Raw genomic sequence first — 16,242 nt, forward strand, 5'->3', positions numbered from 1 at the left:
TTATTTGTAAAATACATTTAATCCCTTTATATTTGGGCAAACCAAAGTCTACAGAGCAGAGAGGAGATTTATGCAGCGGTTATTCAAAAGGCAGCATCAACGCTTCATCCCATCGGCGCTGTCACAAAATCTTCCAGACTCCTGTGATGACGTACCAGACACAGATATTACAATACAAAGAGAAGAAAGGCATACATTGTTTCTACAGCCTTCATTATTTTCATTAGTACGATACATCAGAGCTGTACGTCGCACTGTCGAGCGCGACTTAGTTAACAAGGCAAGGTTTTAATTGGTTGAGAAAAGCTACGATTATATGGAGGGTTACACGAGACGCTATGATTTAAAGTAGAGGTTAGAGGGCCGCGGGGCTGCGCAGTCAGCTGTCGGCCGATGAGGCGGGAACAGTTGGGACGGAAGGCGGTGAAATAAAAACGCTCCCGGAGCCGCTCTGCACGTGCACGGCTCAGCTGGGACGGTGCCGATAGAGCCACGCTCGCTACCACGACGACAACACAACAGATGAGCTGCTAGTGCGCTGCTAACGAAGGTGGAGGGACGATGACCACATAAACATGTCAGATTAGACCAACGAGGCTGCTGAACTCTCTGTAAGTACGGGGATTTCAAAATAAAGGCAAAATACACAAAATGACTCAAATATGCCAAATATGACATGAATTTAAGATGCAACATTAATTATTATTTGTGGGTTTTTAAATTTCTGCTTTTAATCATTTTTAGCCATTTTAGTCCTTCATAGTTTTATTTGTGAGCAAACACAACCAGCTCCCTACCAGGACAACCGGTTTGCTGGGAAACGCACGTGACCAGTACACAACTGCAGGAATGAGCCAAACATTAAACTTTGAGGCGTGTTCTGATTCTGAAATGATGATCATAGAGTTTAACACCGCTCCGATAAGAGCGCAGAAAGTTTGGACTAACAAACAAAGCAAACGGGGTCAGAGGTCACCGACTTTGGTTCCAGCTTCAGATTAAACATTTCAGTTCCCACAACATCCCACAGTATGACCAGAGAGGGGCGTGTGTGTGTGTGTCTGTGTGTGTGTGTGTGTGTGTCTGACGAGCGCCGCTCATGTACACCTTCTGTCTGGATCCATCCAGAGTGTTCGGGAACAAAGCTCATGATATACAACATCCATGCTCAGGCAGACATAAAGCACTGTCCACATATATTTATATACAGTTTATACAGAAAACAGTGGGATAACATCCAGAAAAGCCCGATATGAGAGCATGGACGTAGGCAGGAAAGCAGTAAACTGATCAGATTACAGCACCTCGACGGTGTGTGACAGTGTGATAGCATATCTACATAAAACACTGCTCTAATATGCATAACAGCATCTGTGACTAACAAAAATAACAATAAAAAATGATCTTTGACAGTGTAAGAAAAACAGGATATTGTCTTTAAGAGCTGACTAAAATCCAGCAAGCAATACATGTGGCATTTCCTGGTTATAAAAAACAAACAAACGAAGGAGACGGCGAGGTCGTCCTCTCCTCGTTCATTGGCCGGAGCCCCGGCGCTTTAGTACACGGGGCTGTTGCGGATCCCGCAGCACAACACCATGCTGAAGATCATCTCGAAGATCTGAGGAACAGGAGGAAGCTGTCAGGGCTGCGTCACAACATTACATCATTACAGCATCTACGATTTCCACTCGGCGATAGCATTCGTACGCTCGCTCCGCCGTCCGCCTTAACGCCTCCTGACACGAGAAGGTGGGATTGTCCTCTTTGACAAACAGAGGGAGCAGCAGTGCATCAGCTTCACTAACGCACCAGTAAAGACTCTGTTTTCTCTGTGTTTCACAGACTTCAGTGCTGTCCTACATACAGCCACAAAAACCAAAAGACTACCCAATAAAATGTGATTTTTCATGCTCATGAGCTAAAAAGGGCCAATGGTGCTTGAGGAAAGGTCAGGGGTCACCTTCATCTTCAAGGGGGTCTATCCCGCTCATTTCTAGCTTCATATTTGCAGTCGTGGATTCACAGTTTGTAATAATCTTTACTTTACACTGAGCTCAGTTCATCTAAATTAAGCTTCTTTTTTCAGCTCCTCCCTTTTTCAGTCATCCTTCTGATTGGCTGCCCCTCATACAGGAGGTTTAAAGAGCCAGTGGGTGGAGCTTCTACGTGGCTGAGGATGACTGTTTAAGGACGTATCGTCTCTGTTACTCGTACACACACTGTATGCATGAAATAAGCAGAAACAATCAAAGCTGCCCCTCAGCCTTCAGCACATTTACAAACAGCAGCACTGTGTGATGTTCATGTTCTCACCATAATAACGGCGACCACCAGCGCGGCGATGCCGATCAGGTAAATCTTATCGTGGAACAGCTCGTTGATTCTCTGGTGACAGCTCTGCAAAGCAAACATCACAAAACATTCAAACACCGCCATCTACTGGAGATTAGAGAGAATGCATCCTGCTCTCCTGCTGCTTGTTCACATTTTCACAAACACGTGTCGGCATTTCTTTATTCTCTTAAACCATGATTTCATTTGAGGAATCTTTTGTTTTCAAGTTTTGGATAGATGGAGGAAAAAATTTTTTTTTTTAATGTTTAGGAATTTCACTTCCTGTTTGTGGACCAGTCTAAGGCTACGTTCACTCTGCAGGTCTTAATGCTCAATTCCGATTTTTTGATCAAATCAGATTTTTTTGTCTGCTTGTTCACACTACATGGCCTAATAATGATCCTTATTGCTGTTTTAGAGGAGCGGTGCTTCAAAGGATAGTTGCAGATTTCTGTCAGAATCTGCAGATTATACAGTACAAATAAAATGTTCACGTTTCTCCAACGTTGTCTTCCCAACAGTTTCACTGGATGGCCAGGAAGCGTTCACCATGTCTTCTCCGGCGCTGATAATTGGCGTCTGTCTCGTGTCAGTGACGTAAAAGACGGATTTAATGCGACATGACCATTCAAACAGCAGTCGCTTTCTAAAACATCAGATATGTATCGGATTCAGTACCACATACGAAAGTGACCCAGATCGGATTTGAAAATATCGGATTTGTGCCATGTGAACGGTCTGACCCTATGAGTCGCATAGGGTCAGAAAAGTCAGATTTGACGCGCTTTCGCCTGCAGTGTGAACGTAGAGACAGCTGATCACCAACACACATCATCTGTGAGCTTCTCTCTTACAGCCACCTCAGCTCACACACACTCATTTATTTATCAGTCATTAATATTTCAGCTCATTTATTCTGTAACACTGCTTTTATTTATTCATGCTAACGCTACTTTAGCTTCCTGCTGTGTCCACGTGTTCAGCGCGTTAGGCCTCACCTCCTCCTCCTGATGAGTTTCCTCTCACAGAAATCAGCAACAAAGTAAAAAGTGCTTCTTTTAAACGCTTCTGTGTTCTGGCAGCCGCGCAGCTCTGCACTGACCTCGGGTCACTTCAGTAACGTGACTGCGCTGCCAACAAGTGGAGTTAAGACTCGTGTGAAGCTGCAGGCTGCATACAGAACAGCCTCCTGCAGATCTTTGGACTCCTGAAACTTTTCATCACTCTGAGGTTTTTGGTGTCTCGATGTTCTCTAAATCTTTTATCCGGTCTCTGAGCTGCTGCGTGCGAGGTTTCAACGCAGACGCTGCTCAAGAGGAAATGTGTATTCACGACGGGCCGGCAGCGGCTGCAGAGCTCAGACTGCCACAAGTCTTTACTTACACTGCTGGCTACGTGGTAAAAAAAACGTGTGACACAAACTGAAAATGGTTTACCTTCAAAGTAAAAGTCTCAAAAGATGTGACTTTTACTTTGAAGTGAAATGTTCTCGGTTTGTGGAGAGCAGCTGCACAGACTCAAACACTTCCATTCATTTAACTGAAACTAAAATATACGTTTTTATCTCAGTCTAGCTCCATTCACTTCTGTTCAGTGGACTAAAAGCGCCCCCTGCTGTGCCCTCGGGTGAACTGCAACTACTTTTGATACCACGGTTTAACAGGAAGTGGAACAGCCCCCCGTGACTGCGTCAGGTTACCAAGAGCAGATTATTTTACAGCAGCACAGGAGAACCCGCCAACACTATCAATGTGCACCGAGTCGTGACGAGAGGCTCGTGTTCCTGACGGTGAGACAGGACGTAAACATGAATGACCCCGCCCCCCCTGCACACCTTTGTTTGCCTGGTGCATGTATACAGCAGAGAGAAAATGTCTCACGGCAAAGTTTATGGAGCTTTTTTGACTAACTTCATGATTTCTGCAGAGAGCTAAATGATGGTCCTGCTTTTTCTCCCCGTGAGCAAAGATTAAATCACTGAAATAAATGATTGTACTTACCGTGGATGCATCACTGGGGCAAATATTGGTCATTCCAAATTTGTCCGTCAACTGTGTAAAGATGTTAGTCCCTGGGCCTTTACCGCAGCAGCTCAGCTGAAACACAAAGACAACACAGTAAAGACCTGGAAACCTCCCGACAGGGCCAAACAAGCACCACAGCTGCAGTTCCTCTAATGTCTAGCAGAGGCAGCAGTGAGTCCGTCCCCATAAGCCCCTTTTCCATTTGACCTACTCGGGTCGACTTGGATCGACTGGTTTTCCATTAGAACCCAGTAGTACCTTGTTTGCACGCCTTTCGTCATAGCAGTGCGTCTGCGCATCTGAACGTTCCAACAAAGGTGGACATCGAAGCTAATATTTACCTGCTGCTCGGTTTGTAGGTGTTCGTCACACTCATCACGGCGTTGTTTTGCAGCCGAGTTTCAAAAATGGCAGTTTTGATTTTTGTGAACGAGACGCTCTCGTGACTCGTCGAGTGACGCTACTGACCAGCTAATCGGTTGCGTGCAGTCTGACGACGTCACATTGTAGTACCGTCTGGATCACTTAGAACCCCGGCCGAGCAGGTACTAAAAAAGTACCTGGTACCAGGTACTACGACCTAACGGAAAACCCTGGAAAACGTGGCAAACTGTGCCAAGTCAGTCCGAGTAGGTACTCTAGGAAAAGGGGCCGTAGACTCCATGTTACAACTTTACAGCAGAAACAAACATGTTTACAACCTGATACACAAACCGTTTGGTCTCTGTGGATCATTTCCTGTACAGGGGAGGACGTTTCTATAACTCACCTGTTTAAATCCTATTAAGGTTTAAAGTTTGCATTATTAGGGGCGTGGCCTCTTTGACGGACAGGTGGATGTAGTCGCTAGGTGTCTGCTAGCTGCACCATGTTTGTGCTGTTGGAGCAATTTTGGAGCATTTTTAATGACATCATGTGACCAAAAACACGACTGCTGTGAGGTCACTGTACTAACAGGCCGTCACAGAGGGCGGAGCTCCAGGTTTGCTGAGTGAAGTTTGAAGATTCTGATTTAATGTTTGTGATCAGTGATTAGCAGGTTTCTGTCTTAGTGAGGGTCTCGTGTTAGCTAGCATTAGCCGATAACTCAGGGCTCCACCCTCTTGTGAAAACGCGGCGACAGACGAGACGCTCCAACAGAGGACGTGGTGACAGACGCGACGTCTACCTGCATCTCTCTGATTTGGAGTTTAGTTTCTGCTAATTCCAAAGTCAGCTCACCTGGTATTCCCAGCTTTTATTCCCAAATTCAACACGTCCAAGTGGTACGTGAACTTCAAAGCATGCGTGTGATTATCACAGTTTTTCATGCATTACACCGTGTTCTCAGTGTTTGCTGTACTTTAAGGTGACGAGGTTCAGGACCCCTCTTTCTCCAAAAGTCAGAAAAACCTTTACTTCATAAGAAAATATTCACATGATCATTTTGTTATATATCTGCGTTGTACCGTCTCATGGAAGGCCTTGAGGACAAGGGAGGCAGCATTGTTCTTTTCCTGCGAATTGACGGTAGTCTTCATTGCGCTGTCGTAGGCGTTGTCGTAGAAGTTTTTCATCTCCTGTGTAACCTGCAAAAGTTTAAATAAAGTTATTAGTTGTTGCCTGGTGACAGAAGCACACTGATTCAAAGGTCCTGCAGTGTGACTAATAACTCACACAAGGTAAAGAATATCGAGACATGAATTTTGGGTCATATCGCTCAGTCCTAAGTACCGTCTGTGGTTGCTTTCATCATTTTTTCTTACTAAAGCTCAAACCTGAGGTTTTGCGTGCGCTGCTGATTATATGAAGCATGTTTAATCCCAGGTGTCAACCAGGACCAAACGCTTCCCGATCTGAGAGCGGTCGCACTTTGGGATGCTCGATTTAACCTGCAGTGTCAGTGCGCACACTCACCGTGTCCCTGTTCATGTAGCCCCAGATTCCAGCTGCAACCTCACAGGCGAACAGGATGACGAGGCAGGCGAAGAACTGCAGGACGGGCCAGAAACACAGCAGGTGAGCGCAAGCATCCTTCTACCGACTCAGAGAACACGTGCAGGTAACCGTGCAGCTGCTGTGTTTATTATAACGCTTTTTAACTCAATTTTTATTATAATTTACAACCTTGCAACTTACACTTGTCAATGTTCACAAGTTGAACAGATACAGGAGCAGGGACAGCAATGTAGAAGCACAAGTTAAAATAAAAGAAACAAAAATAAAGAACTTCACATAATATTAAATAAGACGTGACGATCTTAGTAGCAGTAAATGAACAAAGTGAACCTGTGCTGGATTATTGAAACAATAAGCATGTACGGGTCGCCATCGCTCACTGAACAATCCTCTCTGCATCCGCAGAGCAGATGTTATTCCCTCCATCTGATGAATCTCTCTTACTTTATCAATCCACATATTACATGAAGGTGGGTCATGATTTAATGGTGATATAGTGCTGCTGTAAGCAAGATTCTTAAGAAATACTTTTGATTGTTTTCCTGTTGGTAGTACTCCTAACATGGCTAACTGTTGGTCTTTTGTTAATGGTTGTTGGAAAACTGTATTGAGAGCTTTAAATATGTCATTGCAAACTGAGCTAATGTTTGGACATGACCAGAATATGTGTGAGTGGGTTCCTAAGCGAGTACCACAATTTCGCCAACGAGTGTCAGGAGTTGGTTCATTTTAGCAACGATCTCTGGGGGTCTAAAATACCTCATGACCACCTTCCATTTAAATTCTCTCCACAGCCCAGAATTAGTCACCAGATGGGGCCTCACCGAACACTTCTTCCCAAGTCTCCTCTGAGATTTGAGCTTCCCACCTTGCCTTAATATTCAAAGTTGCACTTGTATTAAAACTCATAAGTGCATTATAGAAATTACTAATGAATTTTGGGGAGGAATTACTTTGAAATATTTTAGCGATATTTCCTCGATGGCTGAGGGCTCCAAAACTCGCCTCCATTCTTTATGTTTTGTCAAAAAACTTCTTAGCTGCAAAAATCTAAAAAAGTCAGAAGAAGGAAGCTGAAACCGACGTCTCAGCTGTTCAAATGAGCACAGGTGCAAATTCCTCACAACATGACAGAGTTTATGAAGCCCGTTATTTGAGCATGCTCTGAAGTCTTCAACAATAGGAGAAAAACCCTGCAGGGAGGAAAGGCTTGATGAAATTGAAATTTCTTTTGGAAGACCAAATGTTTGTTTGATTCTACGTCAAATCTTTAGTGTGACCCTCGTCTGTTCCCCCATATGCACATTTTTAAGTTAGAAAAAAGCAGATATTCCAATGATCTTTCGCATATTATCTTCTCAATGTTTAGCCACTGAGTTTCAGACAGATCCCGCACCCATACAGTCAGGAGTCTCATCTGAGCTGCACAGAAATAATATTTCAGATTTGGAACAGCCGACCCCCCCTGCAGTTTGACAGTTTTAATGTTTGGAACTTGATCCTTGGGCGTTTGCCTCGCCATATCAATTTGGAAAAAATTTATCTAAATTATCAAATGTAGAGTTGGGAATGTTTATAGGCAGCATCTGAAAAAGGTATAAAAGTCTCGGTAACACATTCATACGTACACTCTCGATCCGACCCAGGAGAGACAGAGGCAGGACTGTCCATCGCTCTAAATCTGTTTTTATTTTTGTAACTAACTTCATAATTTACTTTAAACAAGTCTGATAATAAGTGAGGGATTTGAATTCCTAAATACTTGATACCTTCGCTTGGCCATTTAAAACCACTTTGACCCTTGAATGTTTGTGAGATATTTCGTCCTATATCCATTGCCAGTGTTTTGTCCGATAATTTCTTTCAAATGAGGTACACTGACTGCAGGATCTGAAATGTATAAAAATATGTCATCTGCATATATGGACAATTTATGCTGTTCTCCATTAATTGAAAGGCCCTGAATTTCATGTGCATCTCTGATCAACTGCACCAGAGGCTCAATACTTCTATGGAACAGCAGGGGCGACAGTGAGCATCCCTGTCTGCACCCACGTTCCAGTGGAAATCTGGATGATGTTGTTCCGTTTACCCGCACAGCCGCCATCGGGTCAGAGTAAAGAATCTGTGTCCATTTAATGAAGTTTGGCCCAAATACTGCCAGGAGACTCTGTCAAATGCTTTTTGTGCATCCAAAGACAGAATCATTGTTTCTTCTTCTTTGGTCTTGTACAAGGACATTAAGTTCAACAATCTACGAACATTGTTCCCATAGTGCCCTCCTGCAACGTCTGATCTGGATTTATAACGTGTGTAATAATTTTACTCTTTTGTTAAAGGTTGTGGTGAGAATGCACAGCTCAGTGTTGAGTAATGAGATTGGCCTGTATGATTGACAGCTTGCCCTCTTTATGAATTACAGCAATCGTAGCATCATTCCAGGAAGGCGCCATAGTCCCAGTCTGCAGAGCGCAGTGGTAAGCTTTTAGTAATAAGGGGCGACTTTTTCCTTAAACCTTTTATAAAATTCATTAATAAAACCATCAGGGGCAGGACTTCATTTAGTTTTAAGGTTTGAAATCACCTGTAAAATTTCTTGTTCCTGAACTGGTTGGTATATAAATACCACTGTTTTGCACATACCAACCTCTGTATATTTTATATATCTTATTTTATTGTTTACTTTATTTCATTTGTAAAACATGTATATACATACTATATACACACTCAAACACACACACGTAGAAAAACATATTTAGTATACACATTCAGTAATGTATATACCTTTACATATTGTACATATATTTATTACTTTTTAGATTAGCCATTTTTATATTTTGCTTGTTTTACATTATTGTATTTTGCACAACTCTGTTGCTTGTGAAGCTCGCACACAAGAATTTCACTCACATGTACTGTACCAGTGTACCTGCACATGTGATGTGACAATAAAAGTGATTTGATTTGATTTGATTTGGTTCGTCTCTTTTGCTGCTGATTCCAGCAGTGTTTTTAAAATGATCTTTTCTGAGAAATCAGACAGTGTATTGTCATCCTTGCATGTATCAGAATTTTTATATAATGACTGAAAAAAACTGGCAAAGCAATTTGGTTTGGTTTAGTAATTAGGGTTTGATTCGATCTCAACTTTTGGACCATATCACAGGATTGATGTTTCCTGAGTCTTATTGCCTACAATCTACCAGCCCTGCTACCTTGTTCATAATACTTTTGTTTAATGAATCTTAAATTGCCCTCAATTTTTTTCGTTAATGAAATTAATGAAAATTAATAAATGAACAGATCTGTGTCCGGCCGTGAGGGTACGAGCGCCCTCTGCGGTTTCAGGTGTGGGTCCACCTCTGGTCAGCTCAGCACTGATGACATACTGTGAGATTCAGTGGGGATGTGTGTGGGTGGGTTTACGTTTCTCTTGCTTATGTTTTTGGATCTTACAGTTTCCCAAAACGTTGATTCCGTTCATCAGGACGTAGCGTTTTTTCCCTGAAAATGTCCAGATGAACAGATTCAACTTTTTGGGATTTCCTTATCTGGATGCTTGAGCGTGCATCCTGATATCTTACAGTTTATTTCATGCTGGGTGGGCCTGCAGATGGAAATTAGCCGGGAGCTAAACCTGGTGCGAGGCATCTTTTCACATCATTATTCGTGCACCGTCTCACACAAAGAAATATTAAAACTATTAGCAGGTCTGAAAGTCCACAGGGAAGCTTCAGTGTGACTCACAGTTCCCAGCAGGCACTGCGACTCCTGGATGGCGCCGTAACAGCCGAGGAAGCCGACCACCATCATCACCGCGCCGACCGCGATCAGAATGTGGACACCTAGACAGAAACACAGACGGATGGACGTTACGAGAGGGGTGGAAGTCATCCTGGACCACAGACTCACAACTTCTCATTTTATAACACGTGTAGTGACGCGTGGCGGACAGCAGATGGCGCACTTTTGTTTTCATGCCAGGGTGGTGAGTCATGTTCCTGTTATGTTCACACTTTTCTCGGTTTCTAACACAAAGCTGCAGCTCTGTAATGTAACACGGGATCCATCATCGGGGCAGCAAACAGATTTTTCCTAAAGCTTCCACAGAATTCCTGGTAAAGATGGAAGATGATGGAAACAAAAGCGTGAACGTGCTCCAGTCTGTGAGTGTCTGTTCTCAGTGAAACTACTTTAATCAGAAATGAAAAGTTTTTAAAGCATCAGAGAAAGTCTGCATGTTAGAATCAACACGTTAAAGCTTTTACTAAAGAACAACATGATCCCAGTTCACAGGAACAATTTCACTGGAAAAATCTGGAAACGCACAAATCTGCCACCATCACTTATTTCCTGCAGATTCTCACTTTCATGCTTTAAGGCCAACAAATACATTTGACATCATTCAGCTTCAGAATAAACACAAAGAACAAGAAGAGTCGCTGAAGCGAAAACAGACGAGCAGACCCTCGGAGCAGCTTCTGACACAAACAGGAAGTCGAACCCAAACAGATTCCAAATTGTCGTCCCGGCAAATGTAATCAAACATTGAGCGAGACCGCCGCAGCGGGGACGGCGGTGTCGCCATCACGGGCGACAGCAAGAACGAAAGGCTGATAAATCACTGCAGTGACAGCAAAGTTCAAGATGACGGCCGCGGCAACAGCTCGCCTTTATAAACACGCACAACGTTTACAGTGACACAACACAAACGCTGCTTTTCACAATAAAAGCCTAAAGAACTACATGAATGTTTATTCTCAACAGCTGTGCAAACCACAGACTGTACATAGATGATGGAGCGCTACATGTAGACCCACCTTACAGTTAATGACATCAAAGATAAGTAAATAAAAAACTAAATGTAAAAAAAGAGAAACTTAATTATCTGAGCTTCAAAAATGTCTTTTGAGTTTAGTTTCAGTCGTTTCCTATTTTATTAAAATAACACCGGCGCTCCTTCGCACACGCGAACTCGGACGCTTTTATTTGGGAGGCGTTCATCCCGCCCTCCTTCCTGCTTGTCAGCTCACACATTATTGAATTATTGGACCACTAACTGGTGCTCTACCCCCCCCTCTTTTTCTTTCTTTTTTTTTTTTTAAACTCGGAGCCACAAAACTACGGGTAATTTATAAATCAATATCGTGGCAAGTGCTCCCTCCATCTCTTCCATTACGGCTCTCCGGTGTCAAACTCCTCCTGGCGGTTTGCCGCTCTTCATCCCTCGCTCTCCTGGCGCTCGGCCATCAGTCCGTCCTCTCTGCGTAATGCATTCTCTCATTCAGAATTATGCTCTCAACCATCCAGTTACTTAAATGTCTCTTCCTGTCTCTCCTTATTTAATCCTCTTATGGCTTTGCTTCCATTACAGCCTCTCTGCTCCATCCTTCAGCCCGCTGCTCCGTAGGAAGACGAGCTGATGGAATGTGAGATCCTCGGCTTTGTGCCGAGATCTTCTCAGATGTTACAGAAGAACGTCCGCAGGAAGAATCCATGGTTTCTCATTTTTATTTGTCTAGAGAAAACATATAAAACTGCATCTGTACAGGCCCCTCGCTCTCAGCTCCACTCCTTCCTCGCCAATCAGATCGCCGTGATCCTCGACGTCATTCGGCCGTCTCAGACAGACTCCACCTCCTCCGTGTTCGACTGCAGTTGGTGATGGCGGTCCTGGTTCTGGAGAGCCTCTGCGAGCTGCAGCAGGTGGAGAGGTGGTTGTTGAGCCACTACGCCAAGCAGAACCAGAACCTGGACCAACAGAATGGTGTGGAGCCCGCCAAAGAGGCACCACGGGAATGACTCATGGCTGGTGAGAGTGTGAAAGCCAAACCCGACACTAGGGCTGTGCGATATGACCAAACTCTCATATCCCGAAGACATTTCTCATCCCGATAACGATATAAATCACACAATAATGCATTTTCTGTAAATTCTGTGAATCTCGCGCAGCTCGACTGGCGTGAAGTGTTTCCAGCTGGGCGTCAGTTTCAGCTGGAGTCGAGTGTTTTGACCGATGCATTTTTAGACATAAGTTGTAACAGCTGCCGTTTTCTTTGTGAGTATTTATTACACGGCGTGCTGCGAGGAAAAGCCTGTTCTAACGTTTGAGTCTGAGGTTTATTTTGAGCACCTGACGGCTCTTTTTGCTTCTCATCCATAAACTCTCTCCACACTCTGTCATGTGAATCTTGCGCAGGTGGTTGAAGGGGTTTGCAGTGTTTGAGTCTGTGGTGGGGTCCGGTTTCCTGCATAATTTGCATAGTATCAGTTTTCTGGTCCGTGTTTCATAACCAAACCATGTCCAGAATAGGGCTGCCACGGCTAATTTAATAGTCGACGTGTCGCTTGAAGCTTTGTAAGATCCTGAAAGACGCAGGCATAAGTAGGTTGTAAGAGTGTAATAATGGACTGAAACAGAAGATGGCAGCACTGCATCTACGAGGATGCCAGCTGCCGTTAAACCCCGAAGAAGAAGAAGAAGCAACCTCCAGCATCGTAGCTGTGTCCAAATTCAGGAGCCGCATCCTTCGGAGGCCACATTTGTAGGCTGATTACGTTACAACGACATGACGAAGACTGTCCACATTCAAAGACTCCTCCAAATCCTTTTCCCCAGATTTGAAGGATGGGTCTGGTGTAAAACCTTCGTGGCCTATCCCAGGATTCATAGTGCGGCTCAGCCAATTCCCGTTTCCATCAATGGCTGCAGCTACTCAGTTTTAAAATTACTCTTACTAATCTTTCTGAGTCACAAAATAAACTTTTAACATATTTTCAGGCGAGAAAGTAGCTGTGTAAACTTCAAGTATCTGCTTGGTTTATCAAGATATCGTATATTTGCAAAAGTGCTTCGACGTTTTCGGAGACGTCTGTTACCCACCAGCTCGATAGCTAGCCGGGAGCTCGAGGGTCACTGAAGCCGCCGAGAACGGCACAACTCCCGGCACATCATTTTCAGATCACCGCGAACTTTCGCTACTCAGGTTAAACGTGATATATAAGTCACTTAGACAACCTAAAAATGTTATTGTTTGGCTTTTTTCAGTGTTTTATTTGTTCGTGAGTAAATCGGTTTGGCTGAGATTAAAGTTATTAGATTAAATAAAACTTTATTAATCCCCCGGGTGGTTTTCACACAGCTGAATAAACATCAAACAGAAAACTGATTAAACAGGAGTGTGAGATGGTCGAGAATTTACGCCAGCGTCCTGTTATATTTTAGATAGCAAGGAGCAGACGGCCGAGTTTATTAAACTCCACCGAGACAGCGGTGACGCTAATCTGAAGGCTAGACCGTCCCATTTCACAGCCATTTACTTCCGGCCTACCCGACCTTCTGAGGACCTGGCCCACGTAGACCGCGAAGGCCGGGTCCTCAGGAGGATGCAGCCCATGAATTTGGACACGACCGACGGCTGAGTTTATTAAACTCCACCGAGACAATCTGGAAATTTAATTAAAAGTTTAATAAACTATCATCTGCTCTTTTAGTTTCACACACCTGAAACACTTCAAGCTGTAAGCTAATGATAGCAGACGCATGCTGGTTGTAATAAGCTGTTCATTTTATGTCTAATGGATGCATGATCCGATTAGTCGACTAATCGCAAAAACAATCGTTTGTGGCAGCCCTAGTCCAGAACCAGGACAGCGTGTGGACGCTGGACTCTGTCTCAGGATGTTGGCCTTTTGGAGCTTCAGGACTTTGGTTTGGAACCAAAAGTACATTCGTACCATTCCTTTATCCAGTTAAAAATGCAACCGTGGTTCAACTTTCAGACTGATGGATTCCTCTTCTAGTCTGAATTCAAAGTCACCCCACAGACTTCTCCTGGAAACCTTTACTTAGTCTGCTCCAACAACTTTGATTCAACCGTCCAGAAAACAGACGGAAAGTACTTTTGTTTTCGAGTCCACAGACGGCACCCTTACAGTCACTATCTGTCAGTAGAGCCTATAAGCTCTGCTCTTTGCCTCTGTGTCAGTTTGATTACAGCGGCAGACACGACCGGCTTCTCCCCTGTGAGCAGGACTTGGTGGTGGTGGGTGGAGATCTGCCTCCACCAGGCTCTCTGTGGGTTAGCCTTAGATTTATTATCATTTGTCTTTTCTGATGAGCACAGAGTCGCTGCTTCCACCATCGTCCGTTTGTTTCTCCGCTCGCTGCTGAAAATAACCTCGGAATTTCCCTCTGACGATCAAGCCTTTATAACCCAACCTCCAAATATTTTACCCATGTGTGAAGTCATCTGGGTATTGTTCATCGTACGGTGGAAACCTTCCCTTCTGCTGCTTCCTGTTACTTTTTTCTTTTATTACAGTTATTGTTAATACAGTAGTCCAGCCTCGGGAGGAAACTCTGAATCCACAATGGAACAAGCGATAAAGACCTTTAAGGTGGAACTTCAAGGTTGATGCTAAAAACGCCTCAACTCTTTGTTTTGGTTCAGTTAGTCAGCATCAGCCTCAGACATGGCGGTGCCCACGCTTCCTGCCTGAACCCTTTCCCCCATAAACACGACCTCAATGACAAATTGTGAAACCTCAGCATGCATCAATAAAGTCGTGCTTTGGCGACCATTAGAGCAGTTTGTGCGTTTTTCCTCAGGGTATCTGCAGAGAGCACCCTCGCTCACTCCTGAAGCACAGCCAGTCGTTTTGGTTTATAAGCAGCCTCAGGAGAGAGCTTCAAGGGTCACTGAAGCCAGTCTTCAAGAGGTAAAGAGTCTATGACAGTCGATGGGAGGGCATTTTAAAATCTGTGACTGCATTAATAACCAGCTACAAGAAGCGCCTTCACTCACTCAGTGAAACCAAAATTACACAAACAGCTGCGATAAGCCGACGTGGTTTCTTTGGTTGGAAAAGGAAGTAGAATAAAAAAACCAAAAGGGGAATTTTTCTGATGTAATATTTGATTTTGTGTCATTTAAGAAAACTTCTGTATTCCCAAGAACAGAAATGACAAACATTTTTAAAATCCTTTTTAAACAGCGATGACGTGATGCGTGGGCATCAGAGAGCGACGCCTCTGCAGCGTTTCCATAAATAAATCTGCACGTCTTTGGATGTGCGTTCCCGGGAACGTTTAATCTGGAGGTTTCTGCATCGGAGTGACGAGTCTCCTGCAGATCCACCTGGAAAGGTTGGATGCTCTCTAATAAGAACTAGCCACAGTGAACCCACGTATGACGCAGTCACATGACTAACCAGGTGGTGGTTTCATTTCTATATTCCCAGTTCATGATGCACCATTTTTGTACCTTTGAGCATGAACCCAGAAAGGCACTAAAAATAAAACTACAGAGCAAAGTTAGTGGATGTGACGCAGGCTGTTGTTAGGGGAGTTTTTCAGTAATTGAATTCCCCACGTAGTGGAATATTTAACACCCTCCATTTTGGTCCCTCCTGTGAATGTGGCCGAGGGTCGGGACTCTTTGGGACTTCCTGTCACGTCGGTGTCATTTCAACTCTTCTGGGAGTCAACGTGAAACCAGGGGGCTCAGTTTACTCTTCTGGGTGCTGGAGGTGTTGCTGTGTGAGTGACTTGCTGCTGAACAGGAAACTGAGTCAAGTGGAGTCAAGTGATCTGAGAGCACGAGAACTTCCTGAAGCCCCAGTGTCCTCAGACATTTACTGGAGATTAAAAAAAAAAAAAAAAAATTGCCCACATGGAAATCGCTTTCCATGTGGGCGGGGTTTAGAGGCTTTTACTGTGAAAAACCTGCAGGGACATGTGGAGCTCAAACTGGCAGCAGATACATACACACACTCTTTACCCCCCCTCTGTGTCAGGACACCCGGGGCAGAGCTGGCTCCACTGTTGATAAATGCACACGTCATTATTAAAGGTGCATTTCAGCAAATGCGCTCCACATTTACCTGGGTACAGCTCAACTAGGCCCCGCCCAACACGTTCAGCATTTTTAAATGCAGGTGT

The 16,242-nt window shown here is 44.1% G+C and overlaps 1 protein-coding gene across 1 annotated transcript in view; it reads right to left on the reverse strand.

The window, feature by feature from the left end:
* The window catches only part of LOC134632539 (CD81 antigen-like), a 33,634-nt gene continuing 17,392 nt past the window's right edge, over positions 1-16,242 (reverse strand). Inside the window, exons 3-8 of the mRNA XM_063481247.1 lie at positions 10,047-10,144; positions 6,258-6,332; positions 5,810-5,929; positions 4,338-4,433; positions 2,317-2,400; positions 1-1,621 (exon numbers count right to left, since the gene is read on the reverse strand). Coding sequence (XP_063337317.1) covers positions 1,559-1,621; positions 2,317-2,400; positions 4,338-4,433; positions 5,810-5,929; positions 6,258-6,332; positions 10,047-10,144 — 536 coding nt within the window. The 3' untranslated portion in view covers positions 1-1,558. The remainder of the gene's footprint in view (positions 1,622-2,316; positions 2,401-4,337; positions 4,434-5,809; positions 5,930-6,257; positions 6,333-10,046; positions 10,145-16,242) is intronic.

Source organism: Pelmatolapia mariae, linkage group LG1 (genome assembly GCF_036321145.2).
Source record: "Pelmatolapia mariae isolate MD_Pm_ZW linkage group LG1, Pm_UMD_F_2, whole genome shotgun sequence".
Lineage (NCBI taxonomy): Eukaryota > Metazoa > Chordata > Actinopteri > Cichliformes > Cichlidae > Pelmatolapia > Pelmatolapia mariae.